The sequence below is a fragment of the Apaloderma vittatum genome, unplaced genomic scaffold (genome assembly GCF_000703405.1).
Source record: "Apaloderma vittatum isolate BGI_N311 unplaced genomic scaffold, ASM70340v1 scaffold11379, whole genome shotgun sequence".
Classification (NCBI taxonomy): domain Eukaryota; kingdom Metazoa; phylum Chordata; class Aves; order Trogoniformes; family Trogonidae; genus Apaloderma; species Apaloderma vittatum.
In genome coordinates this window covers 1-23,129 of record NW_009733542.1, presented here as the reverse complement: position 1 = coordinate 23,129, position 23,129 = coordinate 1, and the positions used below count along the sequence as shown (strand labels likewise).

General features: G+C 41.1%; 1 protein-coding gene across 1 annotated transcript; it reads right to left on the bottom strand.

Annotated features, from left to right (window-relative positions):
- Positions 1–2,686: 2,686 nt before the first annotated feature.
- HAUS6 (HAUS augmin-like complex, subunit 6) lies at positions 2,687–22,119 on the bottom strand. Its single transcript, XM_009875941.1, is given in 17 exon segments — positions 2,687–2,739; positions 3,624–3,817; positions 3,819–4,647; positions 4,997–5,132; positions 8,020–8,202; positions 8,877–8,976; positions 9,236–9,326; positions 9,800–9,896; positions 10,476–10,602; positions 11,200–11,384; positions 12,015–12,197; positions 12,400–12,460; positions 12,584–12,649; positions 19,282–19,429; positions 20,015–20,147; positions 20,950–21,028; positions 22,028–22,119. Coding segments are annotated over 17 exon segments (2,757 nt in total).
- Positions 22,120–23,129: the final 1,010 nt, after the last annotated feature.

The window sequence follows — 23,129 nt, the reverse complement described above, 5'->3', positions numbered from 1 at the left end:
ACTTGTCCTATCACAGGGCACAAGTGAAAAGAGGTGGTCCCTTTCTTCTTGATGCCCAGCCCTCATGTATTTATACATTAATTAGATCCCCTCTCAGTCTTCTCCTCTCCAGACTAAAAAGCACCAGGTCTCTCAGCCTTGCCTCATAAGGCAGGTGTTCTGGTGCTTTATTCATCCTCACAGCACTCTGTTGGACTCTCTCAAGTAAATCTCTGTCCCTCTTGAACTGGGGAGCCCAGAACTGGATGAAGTACTCTAGGTGTCACGTCCCAAGTTTTCAGGACATTAACTCACTCAGGTTCACTGATTCTCAGGTCAGGATTAAGGTCACTCACACAGCCCCACCCACCCCCACAGCTCCAGCGGTGCAGGGCTGGGGCAGGGGGCTCAGCAAAGTGCTGAGCCACCCCCGCACACACACAGACAGGTGCCAGGCAGGCGGCTCTGGCTTGTTTGGGTTCAGAGAAAACCCAGACTGTCTGAAACATCTGTTTAGTCCCTGACATGAGGTGAGGTCTCACTAGGGCAGAGTAGAGGGGGAGAAGAACCTCCCTCAATCTCCTGGACACATTGTTTTTAATGCACCCCAGGATACCATTGGCCTTCTTGGCCACAAGGGCACCTTGCTGTCCCATGGGTAACTTGTTGACGACCAGGACTCCCAGGTCCTTCTCCATGGGCCTGCTGTCTAGCAGATTGCCTCCTAACCTATACTGGTGCATTTTATTACTCCTTCCCAGGTGTTGGACTCTGCACTTATTCTTGTTGAACCTCATTAGGATCCTCTTTGCCGAGCTCTCTTTGCCCAGCTCTCTGTCCAAATCTTGCTGAATGGCCACAGAGCCTTCAGGTCTATCAGCCAAACTTCCCAGTTTCATATCATCAGCAAACTTGCCAGGAAGACACTTCGTCCCATCATTGAGGTTGTTGATAAAAACGCTGAACAGAACTGGACCCAGCACTGATCCCTGGGGGACTCCACTAGTTACAGATGTCCAGCTGGACTCGGGACCATTGATCGCCCCTCTTTGGGTTCTGTTGTGTAGCCAGTTCTTAACCTATCTCACTGTCTGTTCTTCTATCCCACATTTCCTGAGCTTGCTCACAAGGATGTTGCGGGAGACTATGTCAAAAGCCTTGCTAAGGTCAAGGCAGACTACATCCACTGCTCTTCCTGCATATACACATCCAATCACATCATAGAATGCTATCAGATTAGTCAAGGTTGATTTCCCCTTGGTAAATCCATGCTGACTACTTCTGATAATCTTCTTCTCCTCCATGTGCTTAGAGATGACCTCCAGAATGAGCCGCTCCATCATTTTTCCAGGGATGGAGATGAGGCTGATTGGTCTGTAGTCTCCTGGTCTTCCTTCTTGCCCTTTTTGAAGACTGGAGTGACATTGGCTTTCCTCCAGTCCTCAGGCACCTCTTCTGTTACCCACGGTCTTTTGAAAATGATAGGGGTTGGTAGAACAATATTAGCCAGATCTCTGAACACTCTTGGGTGCATCTCATCAGGGCCCATGGACCTGTGTATATTCAATTTGCATAACTGATCTCTAACCCTGTCCTCATTGACTAGTGAAGAGTCTTCCCTCCTCCAGGCTTTCTCTCCTGCATCCAGGGTCTAGAGCTCACAAGGGCTGATCTTATGAGTAAAAACTGAAGCAAATAAGGTATTCAGCAACTCTGCCTTCTCTGCATCCTTGGTTACCAGGGCTGACACCTCATTCAGCAGCGGGTCCACATTTTCCCTATTCTTCCTTTTCCTACTGACATATTTGAAGAAGCCCTTCTTGTTCTTTTTTACTTTCTTTGCCAGTTTTAGTTCTACTAGGGCTCTGACCTTTCCTGTTGTCACCCTTCATATCCTGACAACATCCTTATAGTTCTCCCAAGTGCCAAGTCCCTTCTTCCACCTATTTTCAGGTCTCCCAGCTCTGCCTCAGCTTCTCCATCTCCAGGAAGCCCACTCCCATCTCAATCTGTCTCAGCAATTAAAAGAAACAGCTCTCACTGTGCGATCTGCACTGTTGACATGGTCTGAGGAAAGCTGCTGCTAGAGCTGATGTTACTTACATCATGATGTAATAGATGTATATCAACTCTCTGAAAATAACATGGCATTAACATTACTACAAGTCATAAATGTTAACATTCTAAGTGTAAACATTTATTCAGTAATATGCCCAAAAAAATACACACGTCATTGGTACTGAAAGTACAAATCATGGCAACATCCACCAGAAAAATAATCCAATGAACATGAAGCAAGAAAAATTTTTAGGTGGGATTTTTTTTTGAGGGGGGAGGGATGAGGATTAAAGGCATTATAGAGACACTAAAAATTCCACAATTTTTCACTTGATATTTTTGGTTTTTTTATTTTCTAGGATTATATCATCTATTCAGTATCTGTTCTTCTAAAAAAATACACACACAAAGGAATTCACAGCTCTATACATAGATGATGGGCTGTACATAGAATGCTAAATACGTGTGACATTAGACTGGAAGAACCAGAGCAGGCAGCTGACACTCCTAAACAAGGAGACTGGAATACAGTCTCTGGAAAAAATACAAAGCACTGCAACTCCTTGATCCAGCTGGTGCTTTGAGAAGATGCTGCACACACAAGTGAACCTAATTGTGCTACTATGGTTACACTTCTGCTTTACAAATTCTATCCTGATGAAGGTTCCTTCATGCCTGGCTCCTCATTCAGCTGCTCTTTATCTGGAAGAAAAAGTGTATTAGTTAGCATCCTAGAATATTAGATTAATTGACAGAACTACTACTACAAAAGTGTTTGGCATATTTTAAAAAAAAAAATATATGAAATGGTACTACCAATTTTGACAACTGTTATAGTAAAATCATCTGTCATCAGTACAGCCACAATTTTAAATGAAAGCTAAATTGCAGCAAGCCTTTGCACAAAGTATAAATCTCACTACTGCTTGAGAATACCTTGGTATGTTAAATTCCTAGCACTCCATTAAATACCAGCTGTTTTGGTGAAACTATGACTGGCTCATTTTTATTAATGCAGTTCAAAAACTGACCTTGCATGTAACTAAATACTGAACTACTGGTTAATAAAGTTGACACTTCTATTGGAAATGGGGTGAGGGGGCAGGCAGGCTTGAACGTAAGATATTTCTTTATAAAAAGTGCATTAATATAAGCATTATGGACTATGAACACCTGACTGAACTCACTAAAATTCCAACTATCTACAGCACATTTCTAAACAGCTAAATTTTTTCAGAGTTAACACACTATTTCAAACTAACTGTGAATTCTCAAAATTTAATTTCAGATCACTCCATTGCTGATGCACTATAAGGCTTTTTTAATTGTTTTTTCTTAAAATAGCTGCAGATTACCTTAGAAAGTCAGATAAACAACTCTCCTCCTACTTGCAGGATTTGATACAACTAGATGAAACATGTTTCCTTTGCTTTTAGGCCTCATCTTCCATAAGGAATAAGCACACAAATTGTCTGTCTCCCCACACTTAGACAGCAGGGTTCAGCTATTCAGCACACGTTATTTATGGCAGTATACTCAGTGTCTGAATAGACAAAATCTTATTGTCGAAGTACTCGGACACTTACCCTTCAATCTACACATTAAGTCTAATGGGATGTCTTCTATCACTGATGTCATTTCCTCCAGACGTTGACAGTTTACCAGCAAAGATGAAAGGGAATATTTTTTTTCATTATGAGATGTTGGTGATGGTGTCTTGGTAAATTCTGCATCCAGGGAGAAGATTTCTACAGGACTACACAACTCATCTCTTTGCTGAAAGACTTGGGTCTGACCTACAACTTATAGATACACTTTTACTATGTGTTTGGTGCAGCTCCTCTTCACTTCCAGATACAGACTCTTTCAGCTCTTCATCTGTGGTTAACAGGGACTGGAGATCTAGCTGTGATTTTTGAATATCTCCCTCATTTTTTGAACCCTCTGGTACATATGTGTCCTCCAGTTCACCAAAATCAGTCTCTGAATTTGTAGATATATTAGGACCTATGTTATCAAATATTTCTGGAAGTGTCTCATCCAATATCCCCAAGCTGCCTGCTTCATGGCTGAGAGAACTTAACAACGGAGGGACATTCCAGTGCAGCAACCCATTTACTGAGGAACACTGAGATAAGTATGAGGGCAGACCAATTGTTTCACTATTGTTTTCTGAACAAATATCTGTAGCATTCAGGCTCTTTGCATATTGAAAAGTCTGTTCTTCCGGATCTTCTACAGAACTTTCATTCAAAAAACCACTTTCTAATTCCTGTGCTTCAGTGCTCTCACTCTCTCGCACTTCAGATGTTTCCAAAATCGCAGAGTCAGTGGCATTACTTATCATCATCTGCTCTTCAGGTCTAAATTTCGTAGAACTTAACTGGGACTTCCTTTCTGACAAGGGAGGATCAAAGTCAGGTACAGGAGATGCAGGGATAGAGCACGTGAAATTCAAATCTGACACCCTCTGCATTGCAAGTGTAGCATTCGCCGAAGATTCTTCTAGTTGGGATACTTCTAGCTGTGATACCTCAGGTGCGTCCAGCTCTGTGTCTGACGAGCCACCAGTTTGAATGGCTTTTCTCCATGAGCTTCTGATTTCAGTAACTAAATAGAACAAACCAAAGCAAAATTTTATTACTTTCATAATCTTAATCAATGTGTTTTTCTTCTGTCCCTTCAGTAACATAAGCAATCCAACAGGTAATATGTACAGCTGTTTTATATTGTTTATGTTTAGTTTTCTTCCTCAACACAAAGAGTATTCTACATGGGAAAAAAGTTAAATTCATAGTATTCATATCTTTATCTTTTATTGAAGCTGCAAGTTATCCTCGTGGCTCGCTCCATAACACAACACCAGCTTCAATGAAATAATTACCTTTTTCTTCTTGTGTCATATGTACAACATCATTGTTCTAACCACTGAGTATTATAAAACCAGTTTTAGACTTACGCAGATTTTCTGGAGTTCGGGGAATTTGTTTCCGTGTCAAAAATGGGTCAAAGGAAAGTAACTTAATCAGATCTTCTAATGACAATCCTTTTCCTTCAGCACTCTGAGGTGATTCAGACATCACTGTTCTTGCAATCTGTAGAATATTAAGAGAGAGAAAATCCTGAGAAAACAAATATTATTATAACTTCATTATTTCTGTCAGCTATGTCTCAAAATAAATCCCATTCTCCAAATGATCTGAATAGTTTGGAATCTCCTGATTCTTCTTCAGAGTCAGAATCAGAATTCAATCACAGTTCCCTCATCACCTATGAATTCATCTCTAAAAGAAGAAAATGTGCTCAGATAGAATGTTGTAAGACACTAGTCAAGAACTGAATGAACATGAACACTAAGAGCTATATTTACATAAGTAAAAGAACTGTACCATTTCACTGAAAGATGCGATTTACTTTCCAAATCAAGCTGTGGCACACTTAACACCAACTCTTTTGAAGGAATTCCTAGGTTAAATCTTAAATAAAATACCTAACAGGATGCAGTTAAATTCGTGCTTAAAATTCTCAAGCTCCTGTGTGGGACTAAGGCATCTTTGCCTAAACTTTAGTTCTAACCGCAAGGCAACCATCTTGGCTAAAACATTGCAAGAGCATTTGACCCTCAAAAACCTAACCTTTCCCACAGCATTTGAGGTGGAGTAATTATCTAAAATTACTTAATTACCTACATAGCATTGTTCACACATCAGAACATCGAGAAAGTTTCCAGGACAGCGTGCAGCTGGTGCATAAGGAGCTCTCCCCACAAAGGTTTCTAAGGTAACCTTAAGGATTAGTAGCATTAAGGGAGCTTGATGTTTCTGACTCTGAAGAGAAAATCCCACAGAGCACAGAACACAGTGGAGATACCATGGTCAAGCTTTGTGAACACAAAGGAACCTGGAGACGTCAAGGAGCCAATTAACTGCATATTTACTATTCTGGGCCAACAGTCTATCATCTTGTGACAGATGTCATCCTTTGGGTGAATTATGCTCCTTATAATCTCATCATAATACCAAAGCACACCTCCATCCCAAAAAGCTACCCATTTCTGAGGTGCGACCAGCCCTCACTGAGCTTCCACGTTGAATTTTTCGAGTCTATACATTTAAACGTGAAGTGAGGAAAATTTACATCAATCACAATACAGATATGCATGACTAGAGTCACTCAAGCTCCACCTGAAAGGTAACAAATAATATATAAAGGCCAAAGAGAGGAGGGATGTTAGGGAAGATTCCACCACCATCAGAGGAAATACCACCACAGACCACCTCTGACTCCTGGGATCAGTCTACAGGCTGAGCCTCTTCCCCTCCACGGGGACGCCTTGGGGTAAGATCCAAACACTCACCCTGGGATACTTAGGAAATCTTTACAGAGCTGCTCATAATCTAATACATCTGTAACTTTTGCACGTGCTTTGCAGTCAGTCACTGTCACCAGCAATCACAATGAATTTGTGTATCTGTTGCTTCAATAAACTATATCTGATTCCAGTCTGGCCGTGTGAGTCCTCGACACTGACACACAGAGTTTGGCCGGGTGAGTATGTTGCCACTCTCGTGAATTGTAATTCCAGGGGCACCACCATATCGAAGGCATATTGGCACATTGCGTTAGTAATGCTGAATTGGGCATCGCTGAGAACCTAAGCCTAGCTGCCCCCAGTCCCTCTGGTATCTCAGGACAAACTGGAACACAAGGGAGCTTAGCTTCTGCCAAACTGATTTGCCCTTTTTTTTTTTTTTTTGGGAACAGAAAATGTTGCCTCTTTTGAAGTGACAGAATTTGGTGCCTCCTTCCTGCAACAGAAATTGTTGCCTCTTTTATCCCAACACCCTGTGTGCTGGTTTGAGCTAAACCGAACCAATTCTGTTCAATCATTTTACTTTTCAGCTAAGTGTCTCCTAAGAGGCTGCACTTCCTGAAGTTAACAGCATCTTTTTACAAACAGTGCCTGCTACTAGCAGTGACAACACCTGATGTTTACAGTTACTGCCTGGGACTGGGATGCAGAAAGGCTCTTACTTGCTCCTGTGGTGACCAAGGTCACTGCTGGCCCTTGTGTGCCACACTGAGGGTGCTGACAAGTAAAAAGGCATTGCAAGGAAGGTTGCACCTCCAGTGAGGAATGGAGAGGACAGGCAACCCAAAGCTGAACAACGGGAGTATTCCATTCCATATATGTCATATTCAGTAGAAATCTGAGGAATCACAGGGGTTAAGCTCTTCTCTTCTTCAAAGGCCAGTGTCTGAGGCGGACTCCGTCCATTCTTCTGCCTTTGATCCCAATGCTAAGTTCCCAAATCCAGCTCCTATGTCTGGTTCCCCTCTGCCATGGAGCCTAGGGCTTGCCCAGTGCTGCCTGCTCTGCAGTTATCAGTGGGGATTGCTATCACGGGGAGCAGCTGGGTTTGATACTGGTTTTGTATATTTTCATTATATTTTTATTAATACTATTATTGTTCATTAAAGCAGTTTTGTTTTTCTTTTCCAATCCATAAGTCTCTCTGACTCATTCCTTTTCTCTTCCTGTTTGGAGAGGAAGAGAAGTCAGAAAGTTTCTGTCCTTCATTTAGTGGTCAAATCAGCCCTAACCTTTGATATCCCATTAAATATTTAATCTGTATAACTTCAGAAACAAAAAAGACTGCTGAATTCTTAATATATGCAGTGGTTCATAAACTAAAGTATGAGACGTGCTAAAGATAATACCATTATTCTACTGAAAGTGCTATTCGCTTCACCATGATTTTTAAGTGTAACTCCACAAGCTCTATGCTTTCAGGGGGTACTTAAGTGGGCAGTCTCTAAAACTTAGTAACGCTGATTACTGCTGAGCAGGAAAAAGTAACTTTTTATATATTCAGACTACAAGGGGCATTTTATGATACAGTTGGTACTTTGTTCTCTTAACTTAATGACCATTTCTTTAAAAAGAAACAAGAAAATTTAAAAAGAAAACCATTTCCTAACCTCTCCTGCCAGTTCATCTCTGGCTTTTTCAAGAGGGTCTTCTTTTCTGACAGGAGACTCCACCTGGACACCATCTTCACTTGCATTTGTCTGCATTTCTGAAATGGCAGACTCAGCCTTTCCATTTAAGATCTTTGGAGGTGAAAGATTTTCTTTCCCTTTGCAGGTTTCAGTATGCAAGTTCTAGAGGAATATACATGAATTATTAAAAGTTTTAAACTCAAGTTTCAAAATTATTGTGAGGAAACTGCCATACAAATTCTGAACAGCAATGGCATTACTGTTTAATCAAAAAAATATTTCAATCTTAAATTCTAACTAGACACAAAATATTTTTGCATAGTATTTGAAGTATAAACACATAAACAGTGCTTAAGATAGGGTGCTGCATAGATCACAGATGAGCCTGCTGCAATTACCTCGAACACACTACAGTAAACAACTGGGCAACAGACAATTGCACATTCAGCTTGCTCTTAGTTCCACTGTAACTCTTATGGTCACACATTAGTTAAAGAAACATTAAAATGACCACTGCTCACACCGAAAAAAACTGTTTCAGCAAGCATGGAATCAGTGACACACTGTATGTTGCACTGGAACTCAGATGCACGTAAACTTACTTCCCATTGTCTTTTCCCAAAGCTTAATGAAGTCCCTGGCAGCTTTTATAGCTTTATAGGACTACCCAGATGTGTAAAAATACTACTTAAAAAAGAAAACAAAACAAAACAAAAAAAAAGACAAAAAAACTCTACAACCCTTAACTGCAAAATACTTAATCTAGGCTTTGATCAACATAAAAAGCAAGTATTCTGATTTTAATTTTTTTGAAAGGTAAGAAAATAATGAATAACCTTTTCAATGAACACATCTCTGTTTTCAGATGCTTCTGGCAATTCCAAAGGCACTGAAGAAATCCTTGGGGAGCAATGCGAGGCGAGGGGAAAGGTGAGGGATAAAAAATTTTAGAAACAAGTTAGTAAGTGGCATAAAAATCTTAGTACAAGTCCATTAATGATTGTGTGCCCCGTATCTGTCCGTTACGATTTCCCTCAATTCGTCCCGGTCATCAGAAGGCAATTTTATTATAGGGAGAACATGTGACAATTAGAGCAGATTTAGCCCTAGTTGTGTATCAGCCTCCCAAAATTAACAAATTATGAATTAAGGGGTTTTGTGATACAATTTTATCAACTTCTCAATAACACCATACCATCTTGGTGGTGACATTGATTTATCCATCACATTTTCCAATGCTCTGTCATCTTTCTCATCGCACACTTCATGAACAGAGTCATAAATATCTAGAAAAGCAAGTTAAAGAGTTTTGTTATTGCTTCCATTTCTTTTGCTCAGGCTTCCCAGATGACACAACTGACTCAGACCATTTCTGTAGACTATTCACATGGGGCACTACATGAAGACTTCAAGGAATATAAATTAATATATAAATAGGACAGATGAATCAAACCTCTTGCTCAGGTGCCACCTGCAGCCACAGAAGCCGTTACCAGCCAGTACCTATTGGCATTGCTGCTAAACACGTGTTCAAGAGGCATCATTCAATCTGCTACTCCGCACATTCTACCTTCCTCCAAACTACAGTCCCAGCCACATGACATCATTATCCCCTCCTTTCCACATACACATCAATTGTGTGGCATATGAATTCCAGAAAGCAGAATTCCACCCTTGTTTTTCCCACCACACCTACCTGTGTTTATCAATACATATCCCCAAGGGCATATTCATCCCTCTCATTAACACTGGCACTCACCTGAAGCTGATACTAGATGTTGAGAAAAGACACTATACTCATGATCTTCTTCTGTGACATTCAAAGAACAGGCTGGCAAAGGTCTTAAATCAAGTTCCTTTCAAAAGAAAAAAAATACACAAGCAGGCTGAAAAAATTATGCATATCAACAGCCACTAATGACTATTTACAACAGCTTTTGTGCAAACCAGTTGTCAGACTCAACATGAACTTTTCTCCTCTCTGCTGGGTAGCTAGGTAAGGGTATAAACTCAGATTCCTGTAGCAAAGCAAGTGTCAGAATGGAAATTATTCATTCATCAAGCAGATCACTTTAAAAGGGAAACCCAAAACTCAGCAGATGTCCAGAGTGATAGGACACAAAAGCTCAATTTCCATGGGGCGCTGAATGTAGACAAAACTAAAACAAAATCAGATCACTCTTATGCTGATCTTCTGTCTTGACAAGATGGTTCCATCGCCCATCTCAAATGAAGACATTAGCTGTCATTAAGGCAAACATACCTTCTTTAACAAAGTCCAATCATAAATCGATTTCTTCTATATTGTGCTGATTTCCTAACTTCACATATAGAACTTAGGTGCTGCAACAGAACCTACCAGCTCTAGAGGTACATCCTCTCTCACCTTCACCCTTTCTCTTCCCTAGAATAATACAAAATTGAACACTACTTACTGGATCCTCACAAAACAGTGCACTAAAAGGACACAGGCCAAGGAAGTTTCTCCACTTCACTTGCCAGTCCTCTTCTCTTCTGGAAGATTGACTCCTTGACACTTGCTGCTGTTCCTCTATTGCTAGGCTGCAATATATGAGCATGGAAAATGAGCATAATACATCTGTTGATGGAGACAACCATTCTGCATAAAGATGAGGAGTATTATGTGTTCCCCTTACCCTGCAAAATCTTTGCTATACATCAACTTATTCATGCCTTTGTGCATGCACTAAGAACTACAAGAAATTCACAACCTGCAAAATAGTTGCTAGGTAGTTTTTATGTTCCTTATAGTAGAATTGGAAGAACTACACTAAAATACATACACACAATAAGATACACACAACAAGATATATCCCAGAACTGATAAATGTTACAAAAAACCAAAATAAACAAAAGGACAAACAAAGATCAATTCAGTTAGCAAACAAGATCCTCAGGAAAAAAGCCTAAAATATTAATGAAGCAAGGGCAAAAACCTGAAGTTAACTAGAAAAAAAATCTCAGTTAACAATTATAAAGATAATTCAGACAAATGTCAATTTCCCAGAGACAAAGGAAAAAGACTGAACCAACATGCTCTCACTATAAATTATAATATTTTAGAAAAGAATCCAAGGTAGGAATACATGATCCTTACACTAAAGCACAAGGAACCAGAGAAAATTTCCAGGCAATTACCTCTTTGCTTTCAACTTCTGTAATAATGCATTGCAGACTGTAACCATAGTCTCAGTGTCCTTAAGCTGTGGTTTAAATTCAGACTGATGATATTCATCTCTCAGTGTCCTCAAGGCTTCATTTAATAAGTGAATGACTGTTAAGAAATTCAGTTTTCCAGCTTCATATAGATTTCCTGTACAAAGCTTGAAGTCCAGCAAGCAAGAAAAATAAAAAAGAACTAGTGAACAACATCGATATTCAGAAAATGATGTCTTCTGTAGTCAGAGCAGGGATACAAACTTCCACTTGGTATTCTGATTCAGTTCCTGATAAGTGAAACAACCAAAATGCAAACTCCAGATTTAACCCTCAGGTTTGTTTTCTAGAATCAGCTGCTTGAAAGCAGCCTATAAAACAACAGGAACTAAGAAAACTTCAACTAATAAGGTATTCTATTTAACCACTGCCCCAAAAGTGGTGGCAGGCTTAAAGAGCACTATATACTACACACTGGAAACAAAAGCAACAGCTAAACTGGTCAACCTAGTTTTAAAGTCTAAATAAAAAAATAAAATCAACTACTAATCAGACAGACTTATCAATGCAGTTATTGAACTTCAGAAGTTAATGGCTGACGCATAACCAGTATTAAACAGCAGCATAATCCTAACAAATTCTTTTTATATACAAATTGGACATATTTTGTCCACTCTTGAGCAATCACCTCTTATTGTATGTGAAGTACTTTTATTTATTTTTTTAAGGTTCTGATTTACACATACAGGAATCAAAAAAACAAGAAGGGCAAAGCAAGAAGGGCAAAAATAACTTACTTGATGTATGTCACTTTCAACTCTGTGTGTCAACAGCCGTGGAACACGTAATACAACATTATTTCCATCTAAAACGCACTGATCAACAGAACCATTAAGTACATTAAGTACAGAATCCACAACTTCCTTTTCCTTTTTCAGAGACGTAAGTGTTTCCATTACAAGCGTCCACATACTGCGGACCTTAATAGGCAAGAAGGACAAAAATACTATGTTACAATGTTTGCTGTAATACCTATATTGAGAGAATAAAAACAGCATAAAGGCAGATGAAAGGGCTTGCATAATCACAGGTAGACAAGTGGAAATAACAGTATCTGAGAGTAAGTGTTGCAGAAACGTAAGAAACACAGCACACTGCCACAGCAGAAAAAGAAATGCTCACCTTCTGAATTTTCTCATTTTTGTCTATTTTGTCATTTTTGTATGGGTCATTTTGTTTCTTCCTACATGCACATGCAAAACAAAAATTCAAGTGGACTACAATGAAATCATAGTTTGCATTTCATAAAACAGAGTAAGAAATATATTTTACATATACAAACTTAGTTACAAGGAAAAACACTTACTGGCAAGACTGTACCTGCAGAAACATATATTCAGACTTCATCTGTTTTATTTCTTTAATTAAAAGCCTAGGAAAAAAGTTAACAGTTACCACAGATTTTTTAAAGCTTCCAAGTTTCTACTCTGCTATTCCAAGAATTCTTTACAATCACTAACCAATCATGCTCATTCTTTCCAAATCTTCATACTGAGGCAGTTTTGCAATAATACAAAAAAACAGCCAAACAAACAAAAACTTATCCCCGACTCCCTCATAACGACTTTGTGCAGAAAGACATCCATAAAAGATATTTGCAAATTAAGTAACTGAGCTGTCAGTTGTTTTATTGCAATGGAGCAGCTTTTATCAGATCCAAGAACAATAACGAAGCTACTAGAAAGTGCATTATATAAACTTCCAAACATATTCAGCAATTGTACAGTACCCAAATCCCTCAGTTTCAAAAGCTAGAGAGCAGAATAGTGGGATACAAGCAGCTGGACCACCAAAGTTCTTTTGTCAAATAAGTGCTTTTTATTAAATTTTTAAGCATGTAAAAACACAGTGCCTTCATTTCCAGAAACATGATGACTGAATCATGCTGAATTCTAAGGGATCTTCAGAGTTCTGATGCCTTGTTGAGATTGAAAAAACTATACAGAATTAAGTTTTTGAAGGGTACCACTCACAAAGTAAGCATGAGCACCAACACTTCCCAAGGAGATTGAGATGAAGAATTACAGAAATCAGAGAAGTTTAGGAAACCATGACGTCTGTAAATTTCATTTTTGAGCCTCTCATTGAAAGTAGAGTCTTCAACTATGTTCCTGTCAAGCCAAGACTTGAACATTTCCAGCTAAGGATATTCCACCACTTCTCTGGGTAACTACTCCAGCGTTCAATTGTTTTCACATGAGATTTTTTTAATTTTTTTTTTATTCAGATGGAGTTTTCCCTTAAGCTCCTTGGGCCTGTTGCTCTTGTCCTGTCACCATACACCCTTGTGATGACACCACCTTCATCCTCTCTAAAACTACATTTTAGATATTGCAAGATTGTGATTAAATGCCCTGAGCTTTGTCTTCCTCAGACTAGACACAACTAACTTCTACAGCTTTTACTCATATGTGTCAAGTTTTCCAATCCTCTAATCATCCTGGTCCTCTGCTAGAATTCCTTCTGTCTTTCAGTCTCCTCAGTCAGGTGGACCAAGACTGAACATGGTATTCTGGGTGTGGCCTTCAAAAGGCCAGACAGAGTGAAATCTTCATCTGCTGCCTTCGTTCCTTTTCATAAATCTGAGGAGGCTGTTGGTCTTCCTGGCTACCAGGGTACACTGCCAACTCATGTTCAGCTTGTGGCTCAGCACCACCCTCACCTTTGGTTCTCCTTAGTAGAGCTGACTCCCAACTAATCACCAATGTTGAGGATCACTCCATCCCAGGTACAGGACTTCACTCTGGTCTTCGTTACATCTCGCACAATTCTTGTCAGGCAAGTCTCCAAACTCAGCAATGTCCCTGTGTAACAGTTCTTTATTCCAGTATACCTAACTTTCCTCCCAGTCTTGGCATCATCTGCCAGGTTTGGTGGGTTTATATTCAGTTTGGTCATCCATATTCCTTATGAAGACACGGGACAATATAAAACCCAGTATCAACCCCAGAGGAGCTCCATTCATGATTAGCTACCAGTTAGACTTTGAGGCACTACCACCCATTGGGCTCATCCCTTTAGATAGCCTTCTATCTTTCCAAAGATGAGAGAGCAGTTCTAACACAATGCCAGGCAAGTATCTATGCACCCTTGGATGCATTTCAGCAGGTAGCAAAGGTTTGTGTATGTCCAGTTGGTACACATGAACCTCTGCTTTACCATCTTCTGTCATTCATTTTTTGCTTCTTTCATCATTGCCTTTTGGCACAGAGACTGAGTGACTGACCTTACCCATGAAGACTGAGGAAAAGAAGACATTGGGTATTTCAGGCTGTGACACTTGTACCTTAGCTTACCATTTCATTCAGGAGTAGACTAAATCCCCAGTGTATTTCAACTTCCTAATAACATACCTATGGAAGGCTTTTTTCAGGCTCTTACCAGCCTCTTGGAGCTTTAGCTAAACTTTGGCATTCCTAAATACATCACTGAACACTTGAGAAATGTTTCTGTATTTATGTTTGATAGTCAGTCTCCTTTTCCCTATTCCATAGGCTGCACTTTGGTTTCTCAGCTTCACCAGTAGATCAGTTTTAAATAGGTTAGCTTCTTATTATGTCTGCTTCTTTTCCCACTTAAGAGGATGGACCATGCTTGAGCTTCTGCAAGCATCTCTGATAATACCCTAGCAGTTCTGGGCCCTTCTGCTTTCCACAAGATACTTGCTCTTTCCACAAGAACTGCTGTTCCCTGAGCAAATGCAAATCTGCTCTTTTAAGCTCAGCATCATCATTCTTCCATCTGCCTTCCTCATGTTCCTTAGCACCTTCTACAGCCCGGGCTGCAGTGACCATAAAGCTCTTTTTGACAGTTACATCTCCAGAAAAGTTTCTTAGTTGTTAGCAGTGAGTTCAAAAGAGCACCACTCCTTCTAAGTACACCAAGTGACTATATTACGAAGCCATCCTCAATGCACTCCGGTCTCCCAGATTGCTAATGCGCCACTGCACTGCTTTCCCAGCAAACAGCACGGTAAGCTGAAATCCTCTGCAAGAATCAAGGCCTGCAGGTCTGAGGAGTGTTTGATTCATATGAAGGCTTCACATACTTCCCCTTGTTTAGAGGAAAAAGCGTACTGCAGACACCCACCAAGAACTCTCCCTTGATGCTACACCCTCTGATCTTTATCCAAAGGTATGAAGCAGGGTGTTCCTCCTGTACGAAGCTACACTATATGCACTGAAACCACTCTTCTACCTACAGTGGAACTCCTCCTTGTCTGACATTTACTGACCAACTTGCAACTGTCCATGACAATCCTCCAGTCATGCAAACTGTCTTGCTCAAATTATCTAAATTTCACTTATGTATAATTCTGTGCCTGCACAGGAAGTTCCAGTTTTTCTTATTTCTCAAACTGTGAAGGTTTTCCATCCACAAGAAAAAAGAACAGCACGATTTTGGTGAAAGGATTATGCAGATAAAACACGTCCCACAGTGATTAAGCAAGGGCAACACGTGGCATCCTAGGATGACAAAGGGCAAAGTCCAGAAGGACAAAGTCCCTCCCACTGCAAGTGAAGACAAGGTTTGTGACCACCTGAGGAACATGAACATACACAAGTCTACAGGATGTGACGTGATGTGATGTGATGTGATGCATCCCAGAGTTATGAGAATTGGTTGATGTAGCTGTCAAGCCACTCTTCACATCTGAAAAGTCATGGCAGTCGGGTGAAGTCCCGGGGGACTGGAAGAAAGGAAATATTACACCCATTTTTAAAAAGGCTAGAAAGGAAGACCCTGGGAACTACTGACAGGTCAGCCTCACCTCTGTGCCGGGGAGAACATGCAACAGATCCTCCTAGAGACTCTGCTCAGGCACATGGAGGACAGGGACGTGATTCAAGACAGCTAGCAGGGCTTCACCAAGGGCAAGTCCTGTCTGACCAACCTAGTGGCTTTCTACAATGGAGTGACTACACCAGTGGACAAGGGAAGAGCAATGGGTGTCATATATCTGGACTAAGGACCTTCTAAAAAAACTCAAATGGAAGAAGGAAATCTAAAGAATGTGGAAAACAAGACTGGCCATTTGAAATCTGCAGAATGTGGAAAACAAGACTGGCCACTTGCGAGGAATACAGGAATGTTATCAGGGAATACAGGGATGCAACAATGAAAGCTAAGGCCCACTTGGATTGAATCTGGCAAGGGGCACCAAAGACAACAAGAAGGGTTTTTTTCAGTATATCAAGAGAAAAAGAAAGACTAGGGAAAACGTGGGCCCACTGATGAATGAGGTGGGGGCCATAGTGGCAGAACTACAGAGAGGGTAGAATTATGGAATGCCTTCTTTGCTTTGGTCTTCACAGCTAAAGCTGGCTCTCATGAACCCTGGACCCTGGGAAGTAGGGGAAAAGATCTGTAGAGAGGAAGACTTTCCCTTAGAGGAGGACCAGGTTGGGGACCACTTAGCCAAACTGAACATCCATAAACCCACGGGCCCTGACGGGATGCACTCACAAGTGCTGAGAGAGCTGGCATATGTTATTGCTAGGCCACTCCCCAACACCTTTGAAAGATCATGGAGAACAGGATAGGTGCTGAGGACTGGAGGAAGGCCAATGTCACTCCAGTCTTCAAAAAGGGCAAAAAGGATGACCCAGGGAACTGGACTGGTCAGTCTCACCTCTGTCCCTGGAAAGGTGATAGAACAAATTGTCCTGGATTTCACCTCCAGATATGTGGAAGAAAAGAAAGTTATTGGGAGCCATCAACATGGATTCACCAAGGGGAAATCATGCTTGACCAATCTGATAGCCGTGTATGATGCCATAACTGGCTAGTTAGATGAGAGGAGAGCAGTGGATGTCATCTACCTTGCCCTCAGTAAGGCTTCTGACACTGTTTCCCATAACATCCTTATTAGGCAACTCAGGAAGTGCGAGTTAGATGTGGACAGTGAGGTGGGTTGAGAGCTGGTTGAGCGATAGAGGCCAGAGGGTTGTGATCACTGGAGCAGGGTTGAGTTGGAGGCATGTAACCAGTGGTGCTCGCCAGGGGTCAGTACTGGGTCCAGTGACCTAGATGAGGGGACAGAACATATCCTCAGCAAGTTTGTTGATGTTACAAAACTAGGAGGGGTGGCTGACACACCAGAAGGCTGTGCTGCCATCCAGCATGACCTGGACAGGCTGGAGCATTGGACAGAGAGGAATCTAATAAAATTCAACACAGGCAAATGCAGGATCCTATACCCAAGGAGGAACAACCCCATGCACCAGTATAGGTTAGGGGCAGACCTGCTGGAAAGTAGCCCTGCAGAGGCTCTTGGAGTCATAGTAGACAGCATGAACCAGCAACGTTCAAGAAGGCCAAGAAGGCCAATGGTATTCTGGGCTGCATTAAGAGTGTGGCCAGTAGGCCAAGGGAAGTCATGCTCTGCCTTTATTCTCACATCTGGAATACCATGTCTAGTTCTGGACTCTTGAGTTCAAGAAAGACCGGGAACTACTGAAGAAAGTCCAGCAGAGGGCAACAAAGATGACTGGGGGACTGAAGCATCTCTCTTACAAGGAAAGGTTGAGAGAGCTGGAACTATTTTGCCTGGAGAAGGCTGAGAGGAGATCTCATCAATGTCTATAAATACATAAAGAGCAGGTGCAGGGAGGATGGAGCTGGACTCTTTTCAGTAGTGCCAAGTGACAGGACAAGAGGCAATGGGTACAAGCTAGAACACAGAAAGTTTCATTTAAATAACAGGAAGAATTTCCTTTACTGTGAGGGTGAAAGAGTTCTGGAAGAGGCTGCCCAGAGAAGTTGTGGGAGTCTCCATCACTGGACACTTTCAAACCCCACCTGGATGCAATCCTATGTGATATGTTCTAGGCAACCCTGCTTTAGCCCAGGAGGTTGGACTAGATGATCACAAGAGGTCCCTTCCAACTCCAACAATTCTGTGATTCTGTGACTTCTGCAAGGCCTTTGACACAGTTCCCAAAACATTCTACTCTCTAAGTTGGAGACATACAGACTTGACGGGTGGCCTGTTCAGTGAGTAAGGAATTGTGGGACGGTCACATGCAAAGGATAGTAGTCAATGTCTCGATGTCCAGATTGAAACGGGTAACAAGTGGTGTCCCTTAGGGCTCCATGCTGGGACCAGTGCTGTTCAATATCTCCATCAATGACAAAGACAGTGGGATCAAGTGTACCCTCAGCAAGTCTGCAGATGACACCAAACTGACTGGTGCGGTTGATATGCCAGAGGGATGGCATGTTCACCAGAGGGATCTGGACAAGCTGGAGAAATGAGTCCATGTGAACCTCATGGGGTTCCACAAGGCCAGGTGCAAAGTCCTCCACCTGGCTTGGGGCAATCCCCATTACCCACACAGGCCAGGGGATGATGCGATAGAGAGCAACCCTTTTCGACTTGGGGATACTGGTGGACAAAAAGCTGGACATGAGCCAACAATGTATGCTCACAGCCCAGAAGGCCAATCACATCCTGGGCTGAATGAAGAGAAGCGTGGCCAGCAGATCAAGAGAGGTGATTCTGCTCCTCTACTGTGCTCTGGTGAGACCCACAGTACTGCATCCAGCTGTGGAGCCCTCAATATGAGAAAGATATGGACCTGTTGTAGTGAGCCAAGGGCCACAAAGATTGAGCTAGATGAACTTAAAAGGTCCCTTCCAGCCCAACCATTCTATGATTTTATGATCCTGAGACAGTTAGATTCCACATATATGGCCATTCAAATGTTAATAAGTTATAATGCTATATATGCCAAATTCCCTGGTCATTTTTAATGCCCATGTAACCATATACTCCATAATATAGCCTCTCCTAACTGAAGAACTGATTTCTTCACCTTACTATGCTTCACAAAAGATGCTAAAAACAGTAGAACTGTCAATTAAGAAGGTTAAGAGGGAAAAAATGGGGAGAAGTCCATTAGAAATCATGATGTACAGCAGATGCAGCCTCCTCAAATCCTTTCAAGAACACACACACACGTCAGCTTTTCCAAAAATTCTTTCTTCAAATGCATTACTTACTGTGCTTTTTTCTCATATTCTTGAATAACAAAATCTTCCTTTTGAAAACTCTGCAGAAGTTTATTGTATGCAATTCTACATCTTGCATTTGTCAAGTACTCATCAATAGGTTCCAAAAATTCAGCTTCAGCAAAAGGTATATCAGTGCCTAAACGAAGGTCAATATTTGGATTACATCATCCACTTTTAGCAAATAGAGAAGTTCCTAATCTCCCTAGTTTGAATTGAAAGAATCATAAATCAAGATGCCCATTCTCCCTGGACTGAAATACATCGCACAGAGTACTGTCTTTTTTTTCGCCAGTTCTCTCTGTTGTACACATTTTCATTCTCTCACTCTCGTTCCCCATCCCGACAACTTAGGTCACCAAAACACGAGATGCCAAAAATAGACAGTTAGAATCCTTCAGAATTCCTTAAGTTGTGAGAAAGAGTATAGTATAGCAGTCCAATACTTTTGGACCAAACCATTTCTTGTGAAGGTAATGGTTTACATGGTTTACACAGATGAACCTTGAGGCAAGATCAATAAGCCATAAAGCAATAAAAAGCAAAACAATCTGCATTGTTATATCAGCCGTAGCATTATGCAAGTGCACAGAACGCTATGAAAGATTTTGAACTGCGCAGCCAACTCAGAACTACTTAAAGCTCTTGGTATATATTAAAGACTTGATAGATTCACTGTCAAATACACCAAATGAAGCACTCTTATTGTTCCGGTACATCTTACCTACAGAAATCCTTTTCAGGTCCTCAATCATTACATGTCTTGCAAACTGGTAAAAAAGCTCAGTAAATTTAGGACCACCGGGACACAGAAGTGAAGAAGGTGTAACCATTGGAAGATAGCCTTCTTTTGCATTCTAGAAAAGTTAAACTGGTTTTAAACACAAAACTAATCTAAGAAATAAAGCCTAAACAAAAGCCACCAAACATTTAGCAGAGTACCAAAACACTACAGCCTACTTGACAACAAAGCCTAATACAAAGCTAAATTACTCTGCTACCACAGCTGACATCTACTGCAGTCAACAGAGGAGATTAAAACTTTTTGAATGTTCCCCCCACCATCCCGAGTAGTGCTGTAAGTAAAAGACAGTTTCAAGAAAAAGACTGAAATCCATGTTGGGTAATTGTTAGAAATCTCTACTCTCCTCACTTCTAATTGGCAATTCCCCATCTTTGAAAAAACATTCATGTCTTCTTTTGTATTTTCTACTTAAGTTATCCCCATCTTTGAAAAAACATTCATGTCTTCTTTTGTATTTTCTACTTAAGTTATCTATCAGTGTACTTTCTTCTGCTTTTTTCCTTACTCAAAGATGTTGCATCGTTGGCTTTCACCTTGCCCATTACGACTAAAAGTGTTCCAGTACATACAGAGCTGATTTCTAGAACCATTGTTAAAACATCGGGAGCATGAAAAGACAGTATAATAGCCAATGTTACCTGAAGTGATCAATTTTGATTTGTTCTTTAGTCTAAGGTAAACTATGTGAAATAGGATAAAAGGTAAAACAAGATTCTTTGGAAAAAAACCACCTTATTTAAAACCCGAATTTAAAAGCAATACATATTTCCCCCACCCCCCCCAAAAAACAACCAAAAAAACCCGAGCTCACAGAAATCAGTAGAGCAGTAATTTCTCCTATTCATAATACTCACTGCAATCTCTTTTAGCCATATACAGCACTGCTTCCTAAATTGAGGCTCTTCGTTCTTTCCTAATGGAAAGAGAAAGCCTCTTTCCATTTAAAAGGTATGGGGAAAAAGAAGAGAGAAAAAAGCAATTTCAAAACATATTCAAGTATTCAGTTACCTAATGAATCATTAGAAGCACAAGACTAAGACAAAGATTACTTGGCAATGTCTCCTGGCAGAGCCATAAAATGAGGAGATATAGCCTAGACTAAGAATAGCTAAATGTTTGTTAAATTACCAGGTTTTCTTGACAAAATAAATTAATTGCAGACTATTTCAGAGACAGATTTGTCTGCAGCAAGTTTTATAAAGGGCTCTGAACACTGACAATTTTCATATCACTGGTTTTCCTACAGACATTTCTTTAAGGAGTAAATTAAAATAGCTCTGCTATATGAAGAAAAACATGAAGGAAGATGGGGATCTCGCATGTTGAAGATCCTGGCAGCAATTCATAACGGGAAAATGTTACTGCTCTTTAGTCAGAGAAAAAATGAATGGGAAAGCTAGGTTACTTTGCAGCTATGCGTGAAGAAGCATGCACGGACTCTGATATGGTGGAAAATGGAATCTGCTTTATTGCAAGCAGGCACACATATTTATACTTATTAGCAAGAAGTACTATTTGTGGGTTACAAACAAGAGACCAGACTATGCAGCCAGGGTTGTTATTAGCTCAGGTACTCCTCCAATCACTCTCTTATCACACAGGGAGAACGGACTTTCCCAGGTCTGTTTTGATCACACTCTCCCATTCAGTCCCATGCACACTTTGTGTACGAGAAGCCTCTTATCTGTCCATTCTCACGGACAGACTCCCAACATGAGCCGTACTCGGCTGGTCAGGATCTCTTTTCATAATTAGCAAGCAAGAGTTACATACTTGTTTAGAGAAGAGCTCAAGGACAAAAGTCTTAATTCTGCAATGCAGTGCTGCTGGCACAGCTAACCGTAAAATGTAGGGTATCTACAGCTATGTAAGCTTTTATCAAACTCTCCAAGTTACAGATACTACCAGAAACTTCACAAGCCAAATGCTTACCTGAAAGTTTCTTTGGCACGTACACAATCCAGTTTAGAAAACAGGAAGAGGGCAGTGATATGAAATGCACTCCTGTTTGGAGTATGAAACATTGTCCTAATACACAAATAAATAGCTACATCAGAAGAAGTCATAACGCCAAATTAACATAGCATTTTTACTGGCAGCTGATGACTATGAAACATTACTTTATGTTAAATCATTACAAGTTATACATTGAACATTTTATTTTCTGCATAGTTAAAAATACACATACTCCCATCTATTTAACAAAGTTGAAATAATTTTGGTGAGAGTGCCTTCTCTCAAAGAAGTTTTCAAAAAAAAGAGGTATGAAGCCAACCACCTCACTTTCTCCACACAACTATGCAGGACGCATCACAGTGGATACCAACAATTATTACTGTTTCTGGATTGCATTTCTTCAGACATGGACAACACCAATGACTACAACTCCGGCATCTCTCCTGTGTTATGCATTCCCAAGGGCACCAGGCCCTTTGGTGGCTGTGGTGAGACCCCTCCTGCTCCTCAGAGGGCTGGAGCACCTCTACAAGGACAGGCTGAGTGAGTTGAGGCTGTTCAGCCCAGAGAAGAGAAGGCTCTCGGAAGACCTTATAGTGATCTTCCAGTACTTAAAAGGGGCCTACAGGAAAGAAGGGGAGGGAGTGTAGTGACAGGATGAGAGGTAATAGTTTCAAACTGAACGCGGGCAGATTTAGATGAGCTATTAGGAAGAAATTCTTTTCTGCGAGGGTGGTGAAACACTGGAACAGGTTGCCCAGAGAATATGTGGAAGACCCTCCCTGGAAGTGTCCAAGGCCAGGCTGGACGGAGCTCTGAGCAACCTGGTCTAGTGGGAGGTGTCCCTGCCCATGGCAGGAGGTTGGAACTAGGCGATCTCGAAGCCGAACCATTCTATGATTCTAATGATTCTTGAGGCGTGTGCTTGGGTGAGACGCAGGGCCTCGGGGGCCGGCGCCAGCCCCCTCCCCTCCCCCGCACTTACGTTCCCATTTGGAAGCGAGAGCACTCAATCGACGGGTCAAAGCCCAGGGCCAGCAGGTAAAGCCACAGATGCTCGCTCTCCCACTCAGCGTCC